The sequence below is a fragment of the Saccopteryx bilineata genome, chromosome 4 (assembly GCF_036850765.1).
Source record: "Saccopteryx bilineata isolate mSacBil1 chromosome 4, mSacBil1_pri_phased_curated, whole genome shotgun sequence".
Lineage (NCBI taxonomy): Eukaryota > Metazoa > Chordata > Mammalia > Chiroptera > Emballonuridae > Saccopteryx > Saccopteryx bilineata.
This window is the reverse complement of record NC_089493.1, coordinates 171,362,553-171,385,350: the sequence shown is the minus strand read 5'-3', so window position 1 is coordinate 171,385,350 and position 22,798 is coordinate 171,362,553. Positions and strand designations below refer to the sequence as shown.

The window sequence follows — 22,798 nt, the reverse complement described above, 5'->3', positions numbered from 1 at the left end:
TTTTTTTTCCACCTCCTTCCTTCTTCCCTTTGTTTCACTTTCAGCAACCCCAAGGGGTTCCCTGGAACACAGTTTGAGAAACACTGACCCAGCAAGTGTTTTGATTGTTCCATGTTAATAAGAGCCAGCATCCACTTGGCTGTGTTCTAACTGCGTGTTGGCACTCAGGGCTGCCAGCATCCCAGCCAATCAACATGCATGTATGAAGTGGCCAGAGGGCAGTGACGTTGGGTTGGTCAGGCTTTATCCAATAAAACACCTCACCCTCTGGGAATCATAGCAGACCCTTCCCAGGGCTGTGTTTTAAAGCCCAGATCCTTGTTTTTGCAGAAAGCACTCTGTCTGCCAGGGGCCAATCCACCCCCCCATCCCCATCCCTTAGCTGTAGGCACATTACATACCTCTCTGCCGCCACTTACTCTTTCTCATGCTGCCCCGCCCCTTGCGAAGAGAGCCCTGTGCTGAAGTCCCCAGGCTGGCGGTGCTCCTCACGGGGTTGACGATGGCGGTGGGTACGAACACGGACTTGAGGGGACGGCTTTGTCGGGGATCACCTTCTGAGATGCTGCCTTGCGAGGACACAGAGGAAGTCGACAACGTCCATGTGGCAAAGAGACCAGGGTTCCGGGAATCTGGAAAACTAGATGTCTTTCTGGTTGTGGGAATAGTTTTCAAAAGCAATAGAGAAAGCGCATGGTCAGTCAAGGGTCCTATTTAAAAAAAAACAACTGCCAGTTCCCAACCTTAGACCAGATGTGGCTGTTCCCCACCATCTTCCTCCACATCAGTATGCTTTTCATCACCACATGGGCTGAACCAAGTGGACCTCCTCCCTCCACCTGGATAACTGGATGTGCTGGAGGGAAGGCGAGGCTCTCTTACTGAGGCCCCGGCTGAACTGGAAGACTTGAATTTCATCATCTCTCACTCCAGCTCCGTCACTTCTCACCCTGCATCCCTTTAGCCCTTGAGTTTAGAGCACAGGTTGTTTATGTATTCACCTTGCTTTGCGACGGTGATTCCTTATTCATGCAGAGACGCTTCCTCTAGATTCTTTATACTCTTTGAAGGCAGAGATTTTATATGACTTCTCTTATGTGTTCTGCATATCTTATTAATACATGCTGGCTGAACGGCTGCCAGGAGGCTTTCCGCACTGGCGCCAGTCATTCTGGCTAGCACATATTGAGCACTTGCTGTATGCCAGGCAGTGGCCAAGTGCTGCTTTGCCCACATTATTTCATGGGCTCTTCAAAACAGCCTTTCGAAGTAAGTTACTATTAGTGCCACTATTTTATAGAGTGAAAAACAGAGTTTTATAGGCACTTGATCAAGCAACTACTACACTCATGAACCCAGGTCCAGGCTGGTTCTCTGCTCTACCACTAAGTGACAGCACCTGTGCTCTTACCACTGAGCTACATTACCTTCTGGCTTGTTAGAGCCTTTATAAAAAAAAAATTCGGCATCCTGCTTGAAAGAAACTCACTAAAGCTGTGAGTTAGCCCTACACATGCCGTCAACAGACACTGATTCTTCAGCCTGGGTTGATTTTAATTTTTTTAAAAAAGATTTTATTTATTGATTTTAGAGAGAGAGAAAGGCAGGAGAAGCAGGAAGCATGAACTCATAGTTGCTTCTAGTATGTGCCTTGACTAGGCAAGCCCAGGGATTCGAACCAGGAACCTCAGCATTTCAGGTCCACTCTCTATCCACTGAGCCACCACCTGGTCAGGTTCTGAGGATCTGATTTTTAAGACTATTCAAGTTTGGTAAAATAGAAAGCAACCCCTGGTCCATTGTTCCCAGCTTGCCAGTCCCTGAACCCCATGGGGAATGGCTGTCATTCTATACGTCTTTCTTGCCCTTGGACCAATCCTACCTCAACATCACAGCCTCTACTAGGCAGTTAATCAATCACCTTGTCACTGTTGATTGACTAACCTTGGCTAATTACCTGGGAACAACCAACGTGACCATGGCCCCCAGCACAGAGATGCCCTCCCTCCTGGTTTCCTGCCTGTCAATGTCTCCAGGTTTCTCTTTAGGTAATTTACCCCTTATTTATCTCTTTTTGCTCAAAAAAGTGAAATGTGGTTTAATAACGAGCCAGCTAGTGTTGCATAAAGATGAATAAGGCATCATTTAATGTGATCAACCCTGCCCAAGACAGATATGCAGCCTGATGTCTGGGAGCCGATGTTTGCAGCAAGGGGACTTTCTCCATAGCCATCAACCTGCCCCTGGTCCCTGGTGATGTGGTCGGTAAAGGGGAATGGCCTGCCCCCGAGGAGAGCGCAGACGACATTGGAGGTGAGGCTGGGCGGTAGAGAGAGACCCCCAGCCCTGGTTCCCACAGCAGCAGCTGCATCTACCTGCCTTTTGAACCGAGAGCTTAAGGTGCTGGATGTTGCAAAATGGGTTGAAAACAGAACAGAATGGTACCAGCAGCAGCAGCAGCGAAGACAAAATACAGTTCGTTAGACCCAAGCCGGCTTTAGTCCACCAGTCCTATCTTCAAACAACTGTTTCCAGACTGAGGTGTGACTCCTTTTTCTAGTCCAGCACTAGGCTGGATTCCAGGTGCTCCGAAATCCCATGTCCCCATCTAACAGGTAGCCCCTCTGTGTCTCTGGCCGAAAGCTCAGCACTTTGAGCACTTCCTTCTATCATAAAGCACTTGGCTCACCTACGTTAACGAAGCCCGGTGCCGTCCCTGACCGGCAGACGTCATCTTTCTGGATGGAGAGACTGAAAGACATTCTGGGTTTGAGGGCAAGGCATCATGCTGCCTCTCATGGGCTCCATGTGCTGCAGAGTGTGCGGGTCCCTGTGTCCCCCTTCCTACCTGTGACCCAGGCCCTTAAGAACTCGCCCCTTGTTCAAAGGGGCGTTACAGATGGCTGCTCTACTGTGCTCATCATCAGCAGTCGTCACCTGGTAAGGCAGGAACTTGGATCTTGACAATTTTTATGCACTTCAAAGTGGCCCCTGAGTCACTAGGAGGGCACACGTGTCAGGGGAAGGTTGTAAGGAAGAGAGACACCCTGGCCACCCGGGCAGAAGGGAGTTTAAGGGGAGGACAGGAGGGTGTGGAAAAGGCTTGGAAACAGGCCCAAGGAAGGTGGCTGTGGAGTCTGAGGCGGGAAGGGTCTGAGCATCTAGATGTTCTCGCCACGGACGGTCTCCTGCTTGACCCACGTACTTCCCTCCCTTGTTCAGGTTTCCAAGTCCCAAGAGGGACTGTCGGGTTGTCAGAGCCTGTCCCTTAGCTGTGGTGATGGATTGAGGAGGAGGAAGGGGAGGGGGAGGGGGAGGAGGAGGAGGAGGAGGAGGAGGAGGAGGAGGAGTTGTTCATTTCTTCAGCTTCTGAACAGAGAGGAAACTTCTGCCTCCCACCAAGACTATGCACAAAGAGGGAACCCAAAGGGTGCCGTTAAGAAGGGGTTTGCATGAAAATGTGACAGACGTTCTGTGCAACCTGAGCCAGTGGATGCCTCCAGGACCTGGGAAAATACAGCACAGTGGCAGGGATTTAGCTGTGGTCAACACAGGTTGGCATCACCATCGAGCAGAGAAGGCCGGGGCTCTGGATAGCACAGCAGCCTTGGCCGCTCTTGGTAATGAAAAGGCTCACTTGCAGAATCTTAAACCGAAACCCTGGCATTTTGGTCAACTCTGGTCTATCCATAGTTAGTTCCAACACTGGCTGGCTCAGTTCATGAGGGGATGATGCTCATAAGAGCAGTGGTTCAAATGCTCAGCGGGTACCTCCTACCTTTGAGCCTGGCTATTTACAAATGGCTGCACTGAACACCAAGGGGCTGGTGCCAGGACAGAGCTGTCATTACAAACAGAAAACAGTGGGGCTGGGAGAACTTCACACACCTGTAGAACCAAAGAACAGAAACGTGTAGTCCAACCCACTCTGTTCTAACATTACCAGTTTAAAGTAGCAGAAAGCCAGTGGACATAGGACAGCATCATTCAGCCCTAAGAAGGGGGAGGAGCTAAACCTCCCACAGTGAAATGGGTGCTTAGGAGCAAGGGTGAGCCACTCCCCAAATAGACACTGGACATAAGTTATCCACATCCAAGTTCAGTGGGGACGGGGACTTTCCTGTTTCCATCAAGGAAAATGGACACACAGAGAGCATTGATCCTCTGTCACCAAATAGCATTCAGGAGAATATACTGTGACAGGGACTTGTTCTTCTTGGACATAATTGTTCTTTGGAAGCAAAAGCACCCATCAGCATAAGTAGCACCTCAATATATGCATCTGTTCAGATGACTGTGAGCTGGGGGTGGGGGAGACAGACTCAATGGCAGTCCACGATGCTGAAACTCTCCCCATTGTCTGACATGGAGCCATACTGGAGGGCATGAGTCTAGATGCTCTGGATGTGCTGAGGCCACAACAGGACAAGAGGAAGGAGCAGAGAAAGGGAAGCAGAAGCCTGGAGATACGCTGGAAAGGAATCCTGCATGCCTTCGAGGTGGGGCGACACGTGTTCTGACTTCCCCAGGAGAGTCTATACCTGCTGTGTTAACGGTGTCCCTCTCATCTCAGAAGTGCCCTAGTTCGGATGATAAATTATATGGCCACTCTTATTCTAACAGTTCTTTCATGGCATCACCAGGACTGGGCTAAGGCCAGAGGCATAAACAAATGTCCTAGTAGTTGGCATGGCCCAAGCCTAGAGAATTCATGTTAGATTCCACAAAATAAATTGTTCATGAGCTTGGGCAGGCATCCTCCTAGCTCCTCACTGTCACTTTCAGACCATTCTCCCGCCCTCCAGACCTCCCAACTTTGACTCATACTGTCAGACTCGACCTTCTTGCTGCAGTCATCATTTCTCCCCAAGTCTCTCTGCTCATTCTTGGAAGATTCTAGCTCCTGGCTCGCTGCCCTTCCCTCTATGACACCTGATCTTACCATAGCGACTTTACCTAGTATTAGGGCTTTCAATGACATCTCAAGCCTGGACCTCTTTCTTAAATCCTAGGCTTGCATTCTTAACCGACATCTTGACTAGGATCACTAACAGGCGTCTGGGACTTAACCTGCTGCAAACAAAGCTTTGGCTTCCTTCCCCTCCCCCAAAACCGGTTCCCAGGTTGGCTTTCACCTCCATCTCAGTAAAAGGCAACTCCATCATCCAGTGACTCAGGGCAAAGAACCGTGGACTTGCCCCAAGTCCTCTATTCTTTCACATCCAATGTTTGGTTTGTCAGAAAATCCTATTGTCTTTACCTTCAGAGTGTAGCCAGAATCTAATCACGTCTCCCCCTCCCACGGCTCACGCCCTGGCTCAATTCACCGCCACTTCTCCCCTGGATTATGACAATATTCCCCTTGTCTCTCTGCTTCCAGCTTTTCCTCTCAATGGTTCATTTCCAACCCAGCAACTGGAGGGATGCTGGTTCAAACTTAAGTTAGACCATGTCACTCTTCTGCTCAAAACCCTGCAATAGGCGAAAGTCAAGTTCCTCATTATGACCTAGGAGGTTCTCCATGATCTGACCCCGTGACCATTCTGACCCCATCTGGCTTTAATCCAGTCTTGTTGGCCTTCATGTCAGGCACAGTCCTACCCCAGGGCCTTTGATCAGGAACTTGCTGTTCCTTGGGCCTGGAATACATTCCCTTCGGAGACTCACCTGGCTTGCCCCCTCATTTTCTTCATTCCTCCTCCTCCTCCTTTTCAGTCAGGCCGTCCCTGCCCAACCTGTTAAGTTTAACCACCCCACACGAGCTCTATCCCCCTTTCCTGATTTATTTTTCTTTTTAGCTCTTATCATGAACACACCAAATACATTACTTTTATACCTTGCTTTTTTTTTCTGTCCCACTAGAGTATACTCTCCTGTGGGCAGGGATTTTGTGGATTTTGTTCACCGGTGTTTCCCCAGTGTCTAGAAAGGTGACTGATAGCTGTCAGTGCTTAGTAAATATTTGTGGACTAAATGAATTAAAGTAACAGTGATAGACACCCTTTGGGAGATTTTGGAACTTGGTAACAAATTCTGAGAACCTTGCATTGAAGGGAATGACTATGATCTTCTGCTCCAACTTTCTGCTAACCTTTTTATACAACAAGCCTGGTACTCTGGGAATACAGACTTTGCCTGTATTCTTAACAAGGGGTGCACCACCTCACCAGCTAGGCTGATGGGAAAAAATGATCTATGCATTAGAAAGTGCAGCCTTTTACTGGAACCAAAACCTTCTAAGTTATGGCCACTGGCTCACTGTCCCCTCAAGGAACACATTGATTTCCTCATGTACACAGTCTATAATGGTCCCTCTGACCCTTCTTTCTATAGTTTAAATAATAACCCTAGTTTATTGGTTTCTGTTGTGATATGGGTTTATCTCCTCACCATTCTTCTTGCCCTCCTCTGGACTCAGTGCCTCGCCTACACGAAGGTCCCCCAAACTGACTCCCGGAGTGAGCCCTACAGAGGACAATGACATGATCACTTTCCTTGGAACTATGACTCACTGCTATGTCATAGAGACAGCAGTTGATGTGTGCTGATGGCCTCATGGGCTTGTGACAGGCTTTTCCTGGGCCGGCTGGAATATAGGCAGGGTAGCGTGGGCATCCGTGGGCATTGCGGTTATGACATGGGTGGCTGGACAAACTCTGGGCCAGTGAAATGAACAGTTGTGCCAGAGAATGAAAAAGGTTTGGGAAAGCTGTTTGGGAAGACCTGCAGGGTCACGAACGCTTGACCTGGGGTGTGGATGGACAGCAGGTAGTGGTCTGGGTTCAGAGCAGCTCTGCTCACGGCCCAGCATACCAGCAAGTTTCCCAGACACTCTGGGTGATCATCTGACCACCACATTTTCCCATGATGCCGCTAGATGGAGTGCCAAGGAGGACATGAAGTGGGATTTTTAGGGTTTGTCCAGAAAACCTGAAATCTAGTTCTTGGGCAGGCTGCTTAACTCTGCCTAGTTTCCTCATCTTTAAAATAATATCTACCTTAAAACAGTGGTCCCCAACCCCCGGGCCATTTGGTACCGGTCCGCAGAGAAAGAATAAATAACTTACATTATTTCCATTTTATTTATATTTAAGTCTGAACGATGTTTTATTTTTAAAAAATGACCAGATTCCCTCTGTTACATCTGTCTAAGACTCTCTCTTGAAGCTTGTCTCGGTCACGTGATATATTATCCATCCCACCCTAAAGGCCGGTTCATGAAAATATTTCCTGACATTAAACCGGTCCATGGCCCAAAAAAGGTTGGGGACCACTGCCTTAAAAGATTCTTGGACATAGCCAGAGAGTTAAAAAATACAAAAGTGCTCGTAAACTGTGAAGAGCTATAAAAGAGATAAGCATTTTGGTTATTATTATTATTTAACTAAAGTGTAAGGAGGGTACTAGAGCTAAAGCTATTCCTTGGCTCACACTCTGAAAGAGGATCAAGCCCTTCAGCAATTCAACCCCCAGATGGCCCCAGCCTCAGTGACTGACACCCGATGCCTGAGATTGGAGGGGACGCACCTGAAAATGGGGATGACGTGGCTGCTGGGGAAGACGCCGATGCGCCCGGTGACCAAGGAGGCGCCCCTGAGCCAGCCATCCTGGTACTTGCCCAGGACCCTGACGCCTTCTCCCTTCTGCAGGTCCAGCTCATCGGGTCCGTGCGCCGAGTAGGAGTGCAGGGCTACAAACCTGGGGGACACAGGGGACCGGTGGAGCACAGAGGTGTACACCCCTGGGGTAGGGCAGGGAAGCAGCCAAGGGCAAAGGGAGGCATGACCTTCAGCCCAGTGGTTAGCAGTAACAACCCTTTAAAATGAAACCTCCATACGTAAGGCAGATGCAAGTGGCAGAACCTGGTGGAAACAGTGGAGGGGTTTGATTTCTGCCCTGTCCATCTCCCCCCCCCCCCCCCCACGGAGTGTTACTCAACAGCAAGTCACTAATTTAGATCACATCAGCATTTTGCCATGAGGAAACTGGCCTACAATAGAGAAAGTAGTTGGTAGCCAGGGATTAGTGGCAGAGCCAGGTCTCAACCCCAGACGTGATGGCTCTACCGAGGATGCTTAGAGTACTACCCAAGAAAACAGTTGCAGCCAGCAAGGTGCAGGGAAAGGAGAGGTCAGCCTCTTGTTCCACTCTGTCTCCTGAGAGTAAGGACCTGTTTGTTCCCAGGAATGGCCCGAGGCGCTGACTTTAACAGAGCCAGGGAAGTGGGCTTCGGGAAGGGGGTGCACACAGCGGAATCCGGCCACGTGGTGCAGTGGATGGGAATGGGCTTAGTATGGCCAACATGTCCTGGGGTTAGAGCAGTGACTTTCCGCTCCGAGGTCCACACAGGAGTCGGGCAGGTCACACTCAGGGGTTTCCAGTACATGGCCCTCAGGCTGGACCACAGGAAGTCCTTCTAGAGTCTCAAGGCTGTGAAACATTGGAAAGTCTTATCAAATGGGCTGGGGGTGGGTGGCAATGTGTCTCATCTGCAAGTTTTCTTTTCAGAAAATGCTACATTTATCAATATTTTTCATTGATTACTATATCAACAACTATTTCCAATCTAACGTTTTGAATCTAAAGGAAAACAATGGCAATTGCTTCCTAGACACTCGCCCAGCAATGGTTTGGTGTGTAACCTGCCAGTCTCTCTCTACTGTAAAATGAGTCAGGGTGATGCGCTTTGCTACTTTGTCCTTTTCAGCATTATTTCCATTGGCAGTTATCACGGGGTGGTTGGGAGTAGCGATGCTCCGTGGCAGAGGGACGGCAAAGATGACGCCCCCATGTCAAGGCCAGGCGCGGTGGGCTGAGCTGTTTACTCACATGTTAGTTGAGAGGTGCTGCTGGGAGCCCGGCAGACTGACGATGGCAGTGGAATGTCCTGGGGGGGCCAGTGTGGGGTGGAACGTGCCGACCTGCACAGACAGGAAAGACAGCCACGCTGAACGGTGGACGCCACCATCCAGGCCCTGATGCAGCTGGAACCCAAGAGCCATGCCCAGCGCCACCCATCGGCGCCCCCCTGTGGTTTGTGGCTCTGGGAAGAACAGGGCAGGGACGGATTGGTTTATGTCCAGCGGCGGTGGGGAATGGCTTGCCAGGGCTGCGGTCCAAAGGACAGCTTGGATCGGGCAGATGGGTCAAATTCACAGTCAACAGGGCACCCCAGACTCCTGAATCTGCTCCCCGCCCCCACCCCCACCCCCTGCACTCACCTCCCGCTATGAAAACCTGCTCTTGGAGTACAATACAACGGCTAATAATGACTGAGAACTTAACACATGCCAGGCAGTTTGAAGTGCTTTGTAAGCAAATTTAATCTCTTATTAAAGGTACTGTTATCCCCATATTTGGATGAGAAACTGAAAGAAAGGTCACCTAACTAATATGAAACAAATGCAAAACCAGCTGGTCTAAGTACCCTCCTCTGCCTCCCCCCCTCCACCAGCTTATCCAGGGACTCACGGAAGGTGAATCTCAATTCTTTTCCCTTTTCCGGGATGGAAGAGAGAGCGATAATGCGCTAAGCTCCTGGATACTGTCTACCATCCTGAGACCTTGCCTGTTACCTAACTGACCACCTGGCTTATTTCCTTCCTGGAAGGGATCACAGATTGGGATTGTTTCTGTACTTCCTGTCCATCCCCCTCAAGACTCTGAGTTCCATGAGCAGGGACTAGGTCTTGTCCATCACTGTATTTCTTATGTACTCAATATATATCATAGTTGTAGCTTGAAGAATACGTAAGTGAAAAAGTTTTCCTACCCAGTACACCAAGGACTACTGACACCTCAGTCGTCTCCACACCACCAGAGTAAATACATTCCATCTGTCGTTAGTGACCACATATAGAGTGGTCACTATATATGTGTGCCTTTTTAGGGCTCTGTTTCTGTGGGTGTGACTACTGTTGTGGACCAGTGTTTGGGCAGGTATGACCGTATTACTGAGAGCATGTGTCTCTGGCTCTCTGTGTAAGTGCGTATGTCTGTTCAGATCCCCTGACTGCTGTATGTAGGTGTGTGATGGCATTGGTCTACTATGTGTCTGATTATGTTCATGCATGTGGGTCTCTGAATTGATATGCACGTGTGCTGTGTGTGTTTGTACGTCTGTGTGGTTGTCTATATGATTGTAAATGTCTATCTTGATTCTGTGCATGTGTACGCACACTCTAGAGGTGTGTACAGGTATATATGGTTATAGTTTTGTGTGTGTGTGAGTTGATGGTTGTGTTGATGTATATGTGGTTGTGTATGTATGTGTGACATTATGAGAATCCAATTATAGGATCAGAAACCATTCCAGTCAGATAATAGCAACTGTTGGCAAGAATGTAGAAAAACTAAAACCCTTACACAGTGCTGGTGGGACTGTAAAGTGGTGTAGCCCCTTCTGAAAACTCTGGAAGTCCCTCAAATGATTAAGTATAGAATTACCATATTACCCAGTAAGCCCACTCTCAGTACATACCCAAGAGAAATGAAAACAGAAATTTGTACACAAATGTTACGACAGCATTATTCGTAATAGCCACTATGTGGCAATAACCCAGATGCCCATTAACTGATGAATGGATATACAAAATGTATATTCATACAATGGAACATTATTCAGCCATAAAAATGAAGTATTGATACATGTTAGAATGTGAGTAAACCTTGAAACCATCATGCTAAAAGAAGTCAGATGCAAAAAGACTGCATGATTCCATGTCTATGAAATGTCCAGAATAGGCAAGTTTATAGAGCTAGAGAGTAGATCAGAGGTTTCTAGGGGATAAAGACATGGGTAGATATAGGGTGATAGTTAAAGGGTATTATAGTTAAAGGGTCCAGGGTTTCTCTTTGTGGTAATGAAATGTAAAATTGTGGTAGTAACAGTTGTAGCTGTTTGTGGATATATCCTAAACCACTGACTTGTATACCTTGAATGGGTTGTATGGTATGTGAATTATATCTTAATAAAACTCTTAGAAAAAAGCACTCCATGGTCACACATCTGAGGCTCTCTAACACTGCATTAGATGTTCCAAGCTTCCCAGTCAAATATTGTCACACCAGTTCCCTCAAACAAAGAGGAAAAGGAACAGGTTTTGGGCTCAGCAGCTCCTTTCCTGTGACTGGGCAGGACACCCCTGGCAGGCTGGGGAGCTGTGCCAATGGAGAGCCCTGTTATGCGAACAACTAATCTCATGTTTGTAGAGACTGTTAAACCTCTGATTAAGCAGCATGAACTTCATTTAATACCCATGACTTTCCAATGTTATGTTTGAGTGAAAAGCCCTTCCATCCCTAAACACTATCCTTAGGGAGGAGGAGGATGCCAGGATGCACAGCCACCCTCCATTACACCCGGCTCTCTCTCTCTCTTTCCTTCTCTGGACCTTTCTCTGGGGAAGGCTCCTTCCCCTTGTTCTGAATCTGGCCAGGACTGCAGTTGGTGGGTTTGTGATGCAATTCTTTCTAATACAGGACAGGAAGGGAAGTCAGAGTCTCAAGTTTTAGAGGTGTCTGGGAGGAAAAGGGTGAACACAGGGGAGAAGGAGGCAAAGGAAGAGGAGAGAGCGGGGAAGTAGTGGGTGACTCAGAGTGGGGGAGTCAGGAAATGATACAGAGGCACAATGGGAGAAAGGGGTCCAGAGGGTTGAGGGAGGAGGAAAGGAGAAGTGGAGATGAAAAAAAGACTGGAAAAATTCTTACAACCCATTCAGAAGAAGAGAAATAACCTAGTAAGAAATGGGCAAAAAGAAGACATATTGAATGGTTAATAGTGCATAAAAAGATTCTCAACGTCAGCAATTATAAAAAAAATGCAACTTAAAACCACCATGAGATACCCAAGACCCAAGAGAATGGCTAAAATGATAAAGACTGACCATACCACATGCTGGCGAGAATGTGGATCAACTAGAATTAATACACTGCTGGTGGGAATATAAAATGGTGCCCCCACACTGGAAAACAAGTTGGCCATATTTTTTGGGGTGTGTGTGTGTGTATTTTTCCAACGTTAGAAGTGGGGAGACAGTCAGACAGATTCCCACATGCTCCTGACTAGGATCCACCCAGCATGCCCACCAGGGGGCGATGCTCTGCCTACTTGGGGCACCGCTCCATTGCAGCCGGAGCCATTTTGCACCTGAGGTGGAGGCCACAGAGGCATCCTCAGTTCCTGGGCCAACTTTGCTGCAATGGAGCCTTGGCTGCAGGAGGGGAAGAGAGAGACAGAGAGGAAGGAGAAGGGGAGGGGTGGAGAAGCAGATGGGTGCTTCTTCTGTGTGCCCTGGCCAGGAATCAAACCCAGGACTTCCATACGCTGGGCCAACGCTCTACCACTGAGCCAACTGGCCAGGGCTGGCCATATTTTTAAATAAAGTTACATATCCATTCACCACGCTACTCAGCAATCCTACTCACAAGTATTTAAGAGAAATGAAAACATGACCCTACAAGGACCTATACCTGAATGTTCATAGCGGCTCTAAACCTGGGAACAACCCAAGTGCCAATCAACTGGTGAATGAATAAACAAATTGTGGTATAACGATGGTGGCATATGTCCCAGCAATACATACAATGATATACATGAATCTTAGCATCATCCCAAGTAAGAGAAGCAGGACCCATGAGACTACATGTCCTCTAATGTCATTTATATGACATTCCTAAAAAAGGGCAAAACTAGAGTGACAGAAAACAGGAAGGATTGCCAAGAGCCAGGGGTGGGGAGAAAGGATTGCAGAGAGGCGCAAGGAAACTTTCTGGGCTGATGAAAATGTGCCTGCCCTATCTAGGTTTTGGTAGTCATTACCAAAATCACCTGTATACATTTGCCAAAGTTCACTGAACTTAAAATGGTTCAACTTTACGTAACTAGCTCAATAAAACAATTAATAGGGATATATTGCCTATTTGGCAGGAAGCATCCAACTGGCCCTTGCTTGACCAAACCCAAGCTCTGGAGTGGTCAGCAAAGAGTATAGGGACGGCTCAGCTTAAGAGTAGGCTGGCAAGTGACCCCCATGTCAGGGGCCACCTGAATAGGAGGAAAGCTACGGATCAGAGAAAGGCTCAGGGAGGCAAAGACAAACAATAAATGAATGAATGGATGGATGTATGATGGAGTGAAAGGAAGAGAGAGGAAGGTAAGAGGAAGGTAGATAAAGGCAGAGAAGAAAGACACTGGCAGGGGGGAAGGAAGACAGAACGAGGCAGAAATGATGACCCTACTCGGTAAATGAAGGCAATCATATTGATGGCTGACTTCTGAGGAGGCAAGTCTGCTCCTGCTGCTGGGATTGGAGATGGAGGCCCAGCCCTGCTGAGTGCAGGAGCCTAGTGCTGGTGCCCCGGGGTCAACTGTGACCTCAGGCCCCCGTGCCACAGAGGCTTGAGGCTGGATGTGGGAGCCTGTGGCAACTTGGTACTTCCTGGCACAGGGTATGGGGACCTGAGCAGGATTAGAGTGGGTGTGTCTTTGAGGGTGGGTATTTCTGCTCTGCTCTAAAAACATTTTTCTTCCCTTTTGAAGGAAGTGACTCATGTAAAAGAAGTCTTTATCAGGAACAGAAGAATCCATAGCTGTGTGGCCCCTGGGTGTTTTCAGGTCATGAGGTATTAAAGGAGGGAGGAAGGTGGCATGGAGCCTGGCACAGGGTTGACCCAGCGTCCCGCTGCCCCTGCGCCTTTCCCAGCAGCTACACGGGTGTAGGGAATGGGCTCCCTTCCGGGCTCAGGAGAGGAGGTCCAGCTTCGTGCTCGGGCCTGGGGCTCTAGCATTTACCAGGATGTGTGATCTTGGGCAAGTGATGGAATTCTGGGGTCCTCCATTTCCTTACCTGGACAATGGGGCAGCAATGGTATCGCTCCCCTAGAGTTATCAGGATTCAGTAGCACAACCCCTGTAAATCGGTTAGCACATTGGAAGTGCTCAATAAATATGACCTATTTGGGTCTGCAAAGAGATTAACTGCTGCATATAGTGTGGGGCTGGGGTGGATGGAGTTCCTCCATGTAACAGTCCTGCAAGGTCTTGGCCTGAGAGCAGGACCCAAGAGTGTGGTGGGTGATGGGAACAAGCAACCCTACTCCCCTCGCTTCTGGAGGAAATGTCTCCAGCTTTTCCATACGTGGGTTTGCTGTCCCCCTCACTCCTCTGGCCCCTACTGTGAAGTACAGCTATTTCCTCCAGGGCTCATGCCTTGGCGGGCATGGGGGTGACTGTCTTCCTCAGTAGAGTGTGATCTACTCAGAGGAGCCCATTGTGGTCCTGCCTGTCAGTATTCCTAGGAGCTAATGAGGGCCTGGAACCTACACAGGGTTCCTTCAGGGCTCAGAAAAGAGTTGCATTTCAGAGACAGAAAATGAGGCATTATTTGGTAGTTTCTATACTCACCACTATGGATAATCTAAAAGCTCCTTCCTCTCTATAGATTGAGAGACATAAGAGCCACAGACAGGATTTGCAGTGTGTGAATCTTATTTGGTCCTAAGCACTGGGGTTAATGCAATAACAAAACATGCAAGGCTCCTTTCCCATGTAGAGCTCACCACGTATACCAGGGAAAGCAATTAATCCCATAGTTACATAAGCACAGGGCATTTTGGGGTGGGGGAAGTGCAAGGAACTCTGGGTGCCACCGTGCCTGGAGAGGGTCATCTTGAATGTCAAGAGGAATTTCACTCTCACAGCTATGGTTCTGAAGCTAACTTATTGTACACAGGCCTCACTGTCCTTATCCTCATATATACAGATGAGGAAACTGAGATAAAAAGATTACATGATTTTTAGCTTGACCAGAAGTGGTGCAGTAGATAGAATGCTGATCTGGGACGCTGAGGACCCAGGTTTGAAACATTAAGGTCACTGGCTTGAACATAGGCTCATCTGGCTTGAGTTCAGGCTCACCAGCTTGAGTGTGGGGTTGCCAGCTTGAGTGTGGGATCATAGACATAATCCCATGGTCGCTGGCTTAAGCCCAAAGGTCACTGGCTTGAGCCCAAGGGGTCACTGGCTGGAGCCCCCCCCCCCCCAGTCAAGGTATATATGAGAAGCAATCATTGAACAATTAAAAATGCTGAAACTATGAATTGATGCTTCTCATGTCTCTCCCTTTCTGTCTGTCTCTCTTGCTTAAAAAAAAGATTACATGATTTTCTGGAGGTAGCCAAAAATTGGGTGGTCAAGTGGATATCAGAAACAAAGACTCAGGAGACCAGGTTAACACTTACCATTTCCGGACCTCAGTATGGCTGAGAGGTATATGTATGAGGCCTGTTTGTACATCCCAGAAAAACAAAACATCCAGCCAAATTCAAGGTTCTGTTTTTAGGCTCCTGGATATATTTTATGTTCATGATGACCACTGTCCCTATCAAGTGTCCCTTGTAATGTGCAACAAACAGATTTAGTGGCAAGTGGAATGTCAATTTTACATTGTGCATCCAAATAAGTGCATATAACTTTATGAATCATTTAAAGAAGAATATAACCAACACCTGTAGAAAAATAGAAATTGAATGTTGTACTTAGGGCTCCTCTGCATATTCCTCTAAAATCAGATCTCCGCAATAACTACAATGCTGAGATTTGTGTTAATCATTCCAATGCTCTTCAATGGGATTTTTACCACCTTGGAATACATCTCTAAATGATGTTGTTTGGGTTTGCTCGTTTTAAACACAATATGAATGGATCCACATCCATTGAGAATTCTTCTGTGACTTGCATCTTTTGCCCAACACTTAAGTTGTGTGTATTTGTGGCTAATTTTCACTGCTGTCTCATATTTCATTATATGCATATGCTGTAATTTCACAGTTCTACCACTTATGTGTCATTTGGGCAATTTTTGGTTTGGGACTGTTATGAATGATGTTGCTATGAACATTCTTGGATATGTCTCCTGTGCACACACATACAAGACTTTTTTCTAGGGTATACACCTACAAGGGGAATTGATGGGCCATAGAGTATCAGCCTGCTCGGTTTTATTAGGTAATTACAAACTTTCACCCAGTGTGGCTGTAACAATTTACACTTTCACAAGTAGCGAATAACAATTACAGTTACCCCAGAATCTCACCAGCATCTGGTAATGCCCAGCTTTCTCATACCTGTGGTAGCTGAGAAATGGTATCTCATTGTGGTTTCAAATGAATCTGAGTAGAAAGAAGCTTGAGTTTCTTTTCAAATGTTTATGGGCTATTCTTGTTTATATTTTTTAAAATTAAATTTACTGGGGTGACATTGGTTAATAAAATTATACAGGTTTCAGGTATACAATTCTACACTATATCATCTGTATATTGTATTGTGTGCCTACAACCCAAAGTCAAATCTTCTGTCACTATATATTTGACCTCCTGGTTTTTTTTTTTTTTGTTTGTTTTTTATGAGAGATACAGAGAGAGAGAGAGAGAGAGAGAGAGAGAGAGAGAGAGAGAGGAACAGATAGGAGCAGACAGACAGAAAGGGAGAGAGATGAGATGAGAAGCATCAATTATTCGTTGCAGCTCCTTAGTTATTCATTGATTGCTTTCTCATATGTGCCTTGACCAGGGGGCTACAGCAGAGCCAGTGACCCCTTACTCAAGCCAGCAACCTTGGGCTCAAGCCAGTAACCTCGGGCTTCAAGCCAGTGACCTGCAGGCTCAAGCTGGTAAGCCTGCGCTCAAGCTGGCAACCTCAGGTTTTGAACCTGGGTCCTCTGCATCCCAGGCCAAAACTCTATTCCCTGCACCACTGCCTGGTCAGGCTGACCTCCTGTTTCTTATATGAAATGCCTATTCATGCCCTTTGTCTATTTTCCCCTCCTACTTGGTTATCTATCATTTTCTTGTTAAGTTATAGAGTTCTAATATTTTGGATATAAATTATTTGTAACTTGTCTTTTAACTCTGTGGTATCTTTTGATTAACTGAAGTTCTTTTTAATAGTAGCTTTATAAGATATTCCCTTATGGGAATCTTAAACACAATTTAAAAAAATCTTGAACATGATCTTTTTTTTTTTAACCTCAGGGTCATAAAGATGTACTTCTATATTGTCTTCTAAAAACGTAGTAGTTTTGTCTTTCACATTTAAGTGTTCAATTCACCTGGGATTGATTTTTGACAAGGGAGGAATCCAATTTCATCTTTTTTTCCACATGGATACCCAGGTAGCCCAGAACCATAGTTCATTCTTCCTCCTGATCTGCAAAGCCCACTCTGTCATAAATCAAGTCTCCATATTGTGTCTATTTCTGGGTTCTCCAGGAAGTGCTGTTGGTTTAATAGAATCCCTATGCTATATCCATGCCCTCTTAAGACTATAGCTTTATAAACAAAATCTGACATCTGATATGGAAGATCCTACTCCTCAACCCAACCAAATTCCATCATCTTCTTCTTTAGAAGCATTTTGGGGGCTCTGGCCAGTTGGCTCAGTGGTAGAGTGTCAGCCTGGTGTGTGAATGTCCCAGGTTCCATTCCCAGTCAGGGCACGCAGGAGAAGCGCCCACCTTCTTCTCCTCCCCTCCCCCTCTTGCCTCTCTCTCTCTTCTCCCCTCCTGCAGCCATGGCGTGATTGGAACAAGTTGGCCCTTGGTGCTGAGGGTGGCTCCCTGGCCTCTGCCTTTGGGGTTGCAGGGAGGAGCTCAGTTGCTCAGCAATGCCCCTTATGGACACCATTGCCCCCTAGTGGGCTTGTCGGGTGGTTCCTGGTTGGGGTTCATGCTGGATGGAGTCTATATCTGTTTTGCCTCCTCTCACTGAATAAAAAAAAAAGTATTTTGGCTGTCGGCTTTTTATTTTTTCATTTAAAATTTAAATCACTTTTATAGTTACAAACAAATGACCCATTGGGATTCAAATTTATAGGTATATCTGGGGAGAATCAATATCTTTAAGGTATTAAGTCTTCCAATCCAAGAACATGGCATAATTCTTCATTTATTTTAGGTCTGCTTTAATGTCTTTTAATAAAGTTTTGTAAATTTTCTCCATAAAAGACTTAAATGTTTTTTGTTGAATTTATTCTCAGGGACTTAAAGAATTTAGTAGCTGTTGTAAATGGCATTATAATTTTTTCTCTACTTGTTTTCTTTTTAGAATAAATACAATTCCCTTTCTTGTATTGATTTGTATCCAGTAACCATGCTAAGCTCATACATATTCCTAATACATTTGTTCTAGTTCTTTTGAGTTCCTTATATAGATAATAATATAATCTGCAAATAATGATAGCTATGTTTCTTCCTTTCAAACACTTAACCTTTTATTTCTCTTGCCGGCTTTATTGTACTGGCCAGGCATTCCGGGAGGGACAGTGTTGAGCAGAAACACAATAGGCATTCTGATTTTTTTTCTTAATCTTAAAGGGAATGACTTCAACATTTCATCATTAAGCATGATGTTTGCTATTGATTTTATATAGATTTCATTTATTGTGTCAAGCCAGTTCCCTTTTATTTCTAGTTTGCTAAGGTTTTATTTTTATATTTATTTATTTATTTATTAGAAGACTTTATTCCTTTTAAAGAAAGGGGAGAGAGAGAGAGAAAGAGAGAGAGAGAGAGAGAGAGAGAGAGAGAGAAGGTGGGGAGAAGTAAGAAGCATCAACTCCCATATGTGCCTTGACCAGACAAGCCCAGGGCCTCAAACCAGTGACCTCAGCAGTCCAGGTCGACGCTTTATCCACTGAGCCACCATAGGTCAGGCTAGTTTGCTAAGGTTTTTAAAAAATATATAATGAATGAATATATAATTTTATAATTTTTCTCTAGCTGTTGGAAAAGATCACTTAGTTTTTCTCCTTTAATCTGCTAATATAATAAATTATGCTGATTAATATTAAACCAACCTTTCAATCTTGGAGGGGAAAAACCAACTTAATCATGATGTATTTTATTTTCCTATATCCCTGGGTTTAGTTTGGTAATAGACACTGGGAGTTTTTGCATCTATGTTTATGAGTGGAGTAGAACTAAAATTTCCTTCTTTATGTTGTTTTTCTGTTTTTGATATGGATAATATCTTAGCCTCAAGAATACATTGGGGAGTGTTTTCCCTTCCACTCTTTGGAAGAGTTTGTAAAAAGTGAAAGTATTCCCTCCTTGAAAGTGTGAAAAAGTCACCTGTATAGCCTGGGGTTTTCTTTGTGGGAAGATCTTCAATTATGGATTTAATTGTTTTATGGTATAATAGTATTCAGAGGGGTTATGAAGACTTATTTACCAGATACCAAATATTTCCTCATAAATTCTGTTTACTGAAGATCATTTCCTGATTTATTTATTTTTCTGCTGGCCTTTGTTGAGGGGAAAGGTGGTGGATCTGCATAGAGGCTTGAAAAGCCCCAGCTGGTATGGACCCTCATGCGGGCAGTTCAAGTCCTCTGATAACTCCCTGGGGGCACTCACTGACTAGGTGGATTTCTATAACTTCTGGGAACATTCTATAGCCATTGTTAAGGGAATGGACTTGTGGGGCCATCTGAACCAGGTTTGAGTTTTGGCACTGTCACCTACTGGCTGTGTGAGAGCCAGACTTAAGTCCTCTGAGCCTTAGTTTTCTCATCTCTCAAAGGGGGCAATAATAGTAGTTACCTCATGGGAGTCATGTGAGAATTCAATGAGGACATGCATGTAAAGTACTTTGCGTGATGTGTGGTATGCATGAAGTACCCAATGAACAGTTACCATCATCGCTACCAAGAGCTGGGGACAGACAAGGTGGATGTGTGAGGAGAGGCCGGCGACAGAACTTTTTCAGGGGACTGATTTAAGAAGGAAAGATGCATTCTCTAGGACATAAGAGCCAGCCACAATAGTCCAGAATCCCCTTGGGTAAGACCCAGTGATGGGTGATTGACCCTATGTGAGGGAACACACAAGGTTCATCCTGCTTAGGTGAGGTTTAGTAGGTTTTTGTCTGAGGACCTACCAGTTTCTAGAGGTCTACAGGTCTCCCTTTGGGAGAGATAGCTGGAGAAGCCAACTGAAGTAGGACTACAAGGGAAACAAATTAAAAAGAAAAATCCCTTCTGAAGACTCTGGTGAGCCCAGAAGTCATTTAACAATGTCAAGTTTACTTGGCCCCTTCAGAAGTTAACTTCTTGACATGTTTGTTGCCACTTTTATAGATTTCATAGATATAAGCAGTAGGGTGGGCTTTGGCTCTGCACAGAAGTTTGGCATTTGCATGGTCACACATGATGCTCGGATGGCCACTAGTCAAAACAAATGTCACTACACCCAGTGTCACTCTACCCCATCACAGGCCAGATAAAATGGCTGTCTCTCATGTAATAGCCACGGGACATAGACTCATTGTGTTCACCATATGAATCTTCAAAAACCTGACCTCTGCCTGACCAGGTGGTGGCGCAGTGGATAGAGCATTGGACTGGGATGCAGAGGACCCAGGTTCGAAACCCCAAGATCTCCGGCTTGAGCACAGGCTCATCTGGTTTAAGCAAGGCTCACCAGCTTGAGCCCAAGATTACTGGCTCAAGCAAGGGGTCACTCGGTCTGCTATAGCTCCCTGGTTAAGGCACATATGAGAAAGCAATCAATGAACAGCTAAGGTGCTGCAACGAAGAATTGATGCTTCTTAGCTCTCTCTCTATTCCTGTCTGTCTGTCCCTATCGGTCCCCTCTCTCTGTCTCTCTCTCTCTCTGTCTCTGTCACAAAAAACAAAACAAAACAAAAAAACCTGACCTCCCCTTGGCTTTAGAGCCCTAGAATGAGACAGCTGGAAGGGATCTAACGATAGTTCAGTTTAACCCTCTGAGCTTCAAGAAGGGGAAATGGTGTGCTAAAGGTCACATGTGGGATCTGGTGGCCGAGGCAGATAAGGGCCACCATTGGCAGGAGGAATCATACCTTGGTTGCTAGCTGACGTGGTTGATTTATGTACTTGACTTGTTTTCCAGAGTATATTTCACTCATTTTCAACAAATATTTACCAAGATTTCCACGTGCCTGGCTCTGTCCTCATGGAGCTTATAGTTTAGTGAAGGGGCAGGCAAAACTACAGTCACACACAAAGCAAAGAGCAAGGAAACAGATTCATCAGATATGGCTATACAAGGAAGCAGAGGATAACCGGAGAGGCCTGCTATAGATAGGGGGTTTTTGATTCTGGCTAGGATGACCCTGGCCATGAGCGTCCCTTGCGCCTGGATAGTATGCCTTTGTGGCTCACTCAGCTTTAGAAATAGGTCCTTTTTACCTGCAGTGCATGGAAAGGATGGGGCTGAGGACACATCAGCAGAAGGCTCAGTTTTTCCACATATGGGAGGCCACAGTCTCGGAGGCACGGCTGCCTGGCTTCAAGCCCAGGGCTGCAGGTGCTTTTGTCCTTCTGACAGAAGCCCCAGATGCGAAGGCACTAAAGCATGGGCATGCCCTGAGCAAGGGAGGGTAGGGATTAAGCTCAAAATCCCCATGGCTGGCAGGGCATGAGCAAGCAAGGCAAAACGATGAGCTTAGCAGAGCTTGGCAGTGACACCCTTGATCCCTTTTATGTGACATTGGTAGAGACCCCCTTGCCTGCCTTTATTTGCTTACTCATCCTACAAATCACATACGTATGTATTTCTTTATTGCTCACTCTTATAAGAACTCCCTCACTCATACTCATTTATATCTTCTCTCTTTCATCAAGTCATCCAATCACGTATTAATTCATACATTATGCAGTCTCCTGTTTGTGTTTACTGACGCACGTGTGTTGGTACATTCACCCATTCAACTAGCCTTTACTAAGCATTTCTCCACTACAGGATCATTTGCGGTTAACCCTGGAGGGGCCAGGGAGCACCAGCTATTCTATCCTTAAAGGGTCAGACAGTAAATATTTGTAGGGACTCTAAATCTTTATTGAATGAATGGATGGTGGGCATGGTAGGCGCACCACGTTTGCAAACAGGCCCAGGAAGGCAGTGCGCTTTCCCTAATCATTGCTGGCTCAGGACACATCCAAAGCGGTAGGGAGAGGCTCAAGAGCTCAGTTGGGCAATCTGAGCTGAGCCCAACGAGTGGGAAGGATTTGTCTGCATTTCTGACTCTGCTGTCTGTGTCCTCAGAGTTGCCGCAATCTCGGAGGCCGTGAGAAAACACACCTTCCCCAGCCGAAGTGTCTGGAAACAGACAGCCTGGTGTTTGCGATGTTCTTCGCATATGCAAGCAGGTTTTATTATGCATCTCATTGTGCAATTTTCCACCAGGGCTTCATTGTTTTTGGAGTGAGAAGTGAAGGAAGAGGATGGACAGTGTATCTTTCCCAAAGCCTGAGCTTTGATATATACATACAAGCAACATTCTTTTCCGATGGAAAAAAATATGGTTCCTTCCTTAAAAACTTCCCTTTCCTTTTCTTTTTGTAGAACATGGTTACTCACCCAAAATAAAATTCCTGAAGCATTAACAAGGAGCTGTGTTAGGGGCCCATATCTTGCTTTTCCATGGGAACAATCTGTTAAGAGCATGCCCCTTTTGTGCCCTCTGTTGAAATCCTCACAGAGAAACCCTGAGGAGAAGACCTGACCTTCAGCTCACACCCTGCACAGCACACCGCACCGTAGTGTCTTTGCTGAATAAACCCACTGGGTCGTGGATCATGGGCCTGGACATAGATGGCAAACACATAGCAGAAGTGCCTCCATTTCCCACGGCCTGGCCAATGACAGACACTGCTAATTAGTCCCATTGTTCTTTCCACTGACCCTGGGTGTCACCCCAGAACGGCTCCTAAATTCTCATGGTGAACAATGAAGTCAGCGTGTGAAAAGCCCCATTTCTG

General features: G+C 46.2%; 1 protein-coding gene across 1 annotated transcript in view; it reads right to left on the bottom strand.

Moving 5' to 3' along the window:
• The window catches only part of SH3RF2 (SH3 domain containing ring finger 2), a 120,762-nt gene that overhangs the window by 23,905 nt on the left and 74,059 nt on the right, over positions 1–22,798 (bottom strand). Inside the window, exons 6-8 of the mRNA XM_066272881.1 lie at positions 8,830–8,921; positions 7,528–7,698; positions 420–652 (exon numbers count right to left, since the gene is read on the bottom strand). Of these exons, the coding sequence (XP_066128978.1) occupies positions 420–652; positions 7,528–7,698; positions 8,830–8,921 (496 nt within the window). The remainder of the gene's footprint in view (positions 1–419; positions 653–7,527; positions 7,699–8,829; positions 8,922–22,798) is intronic.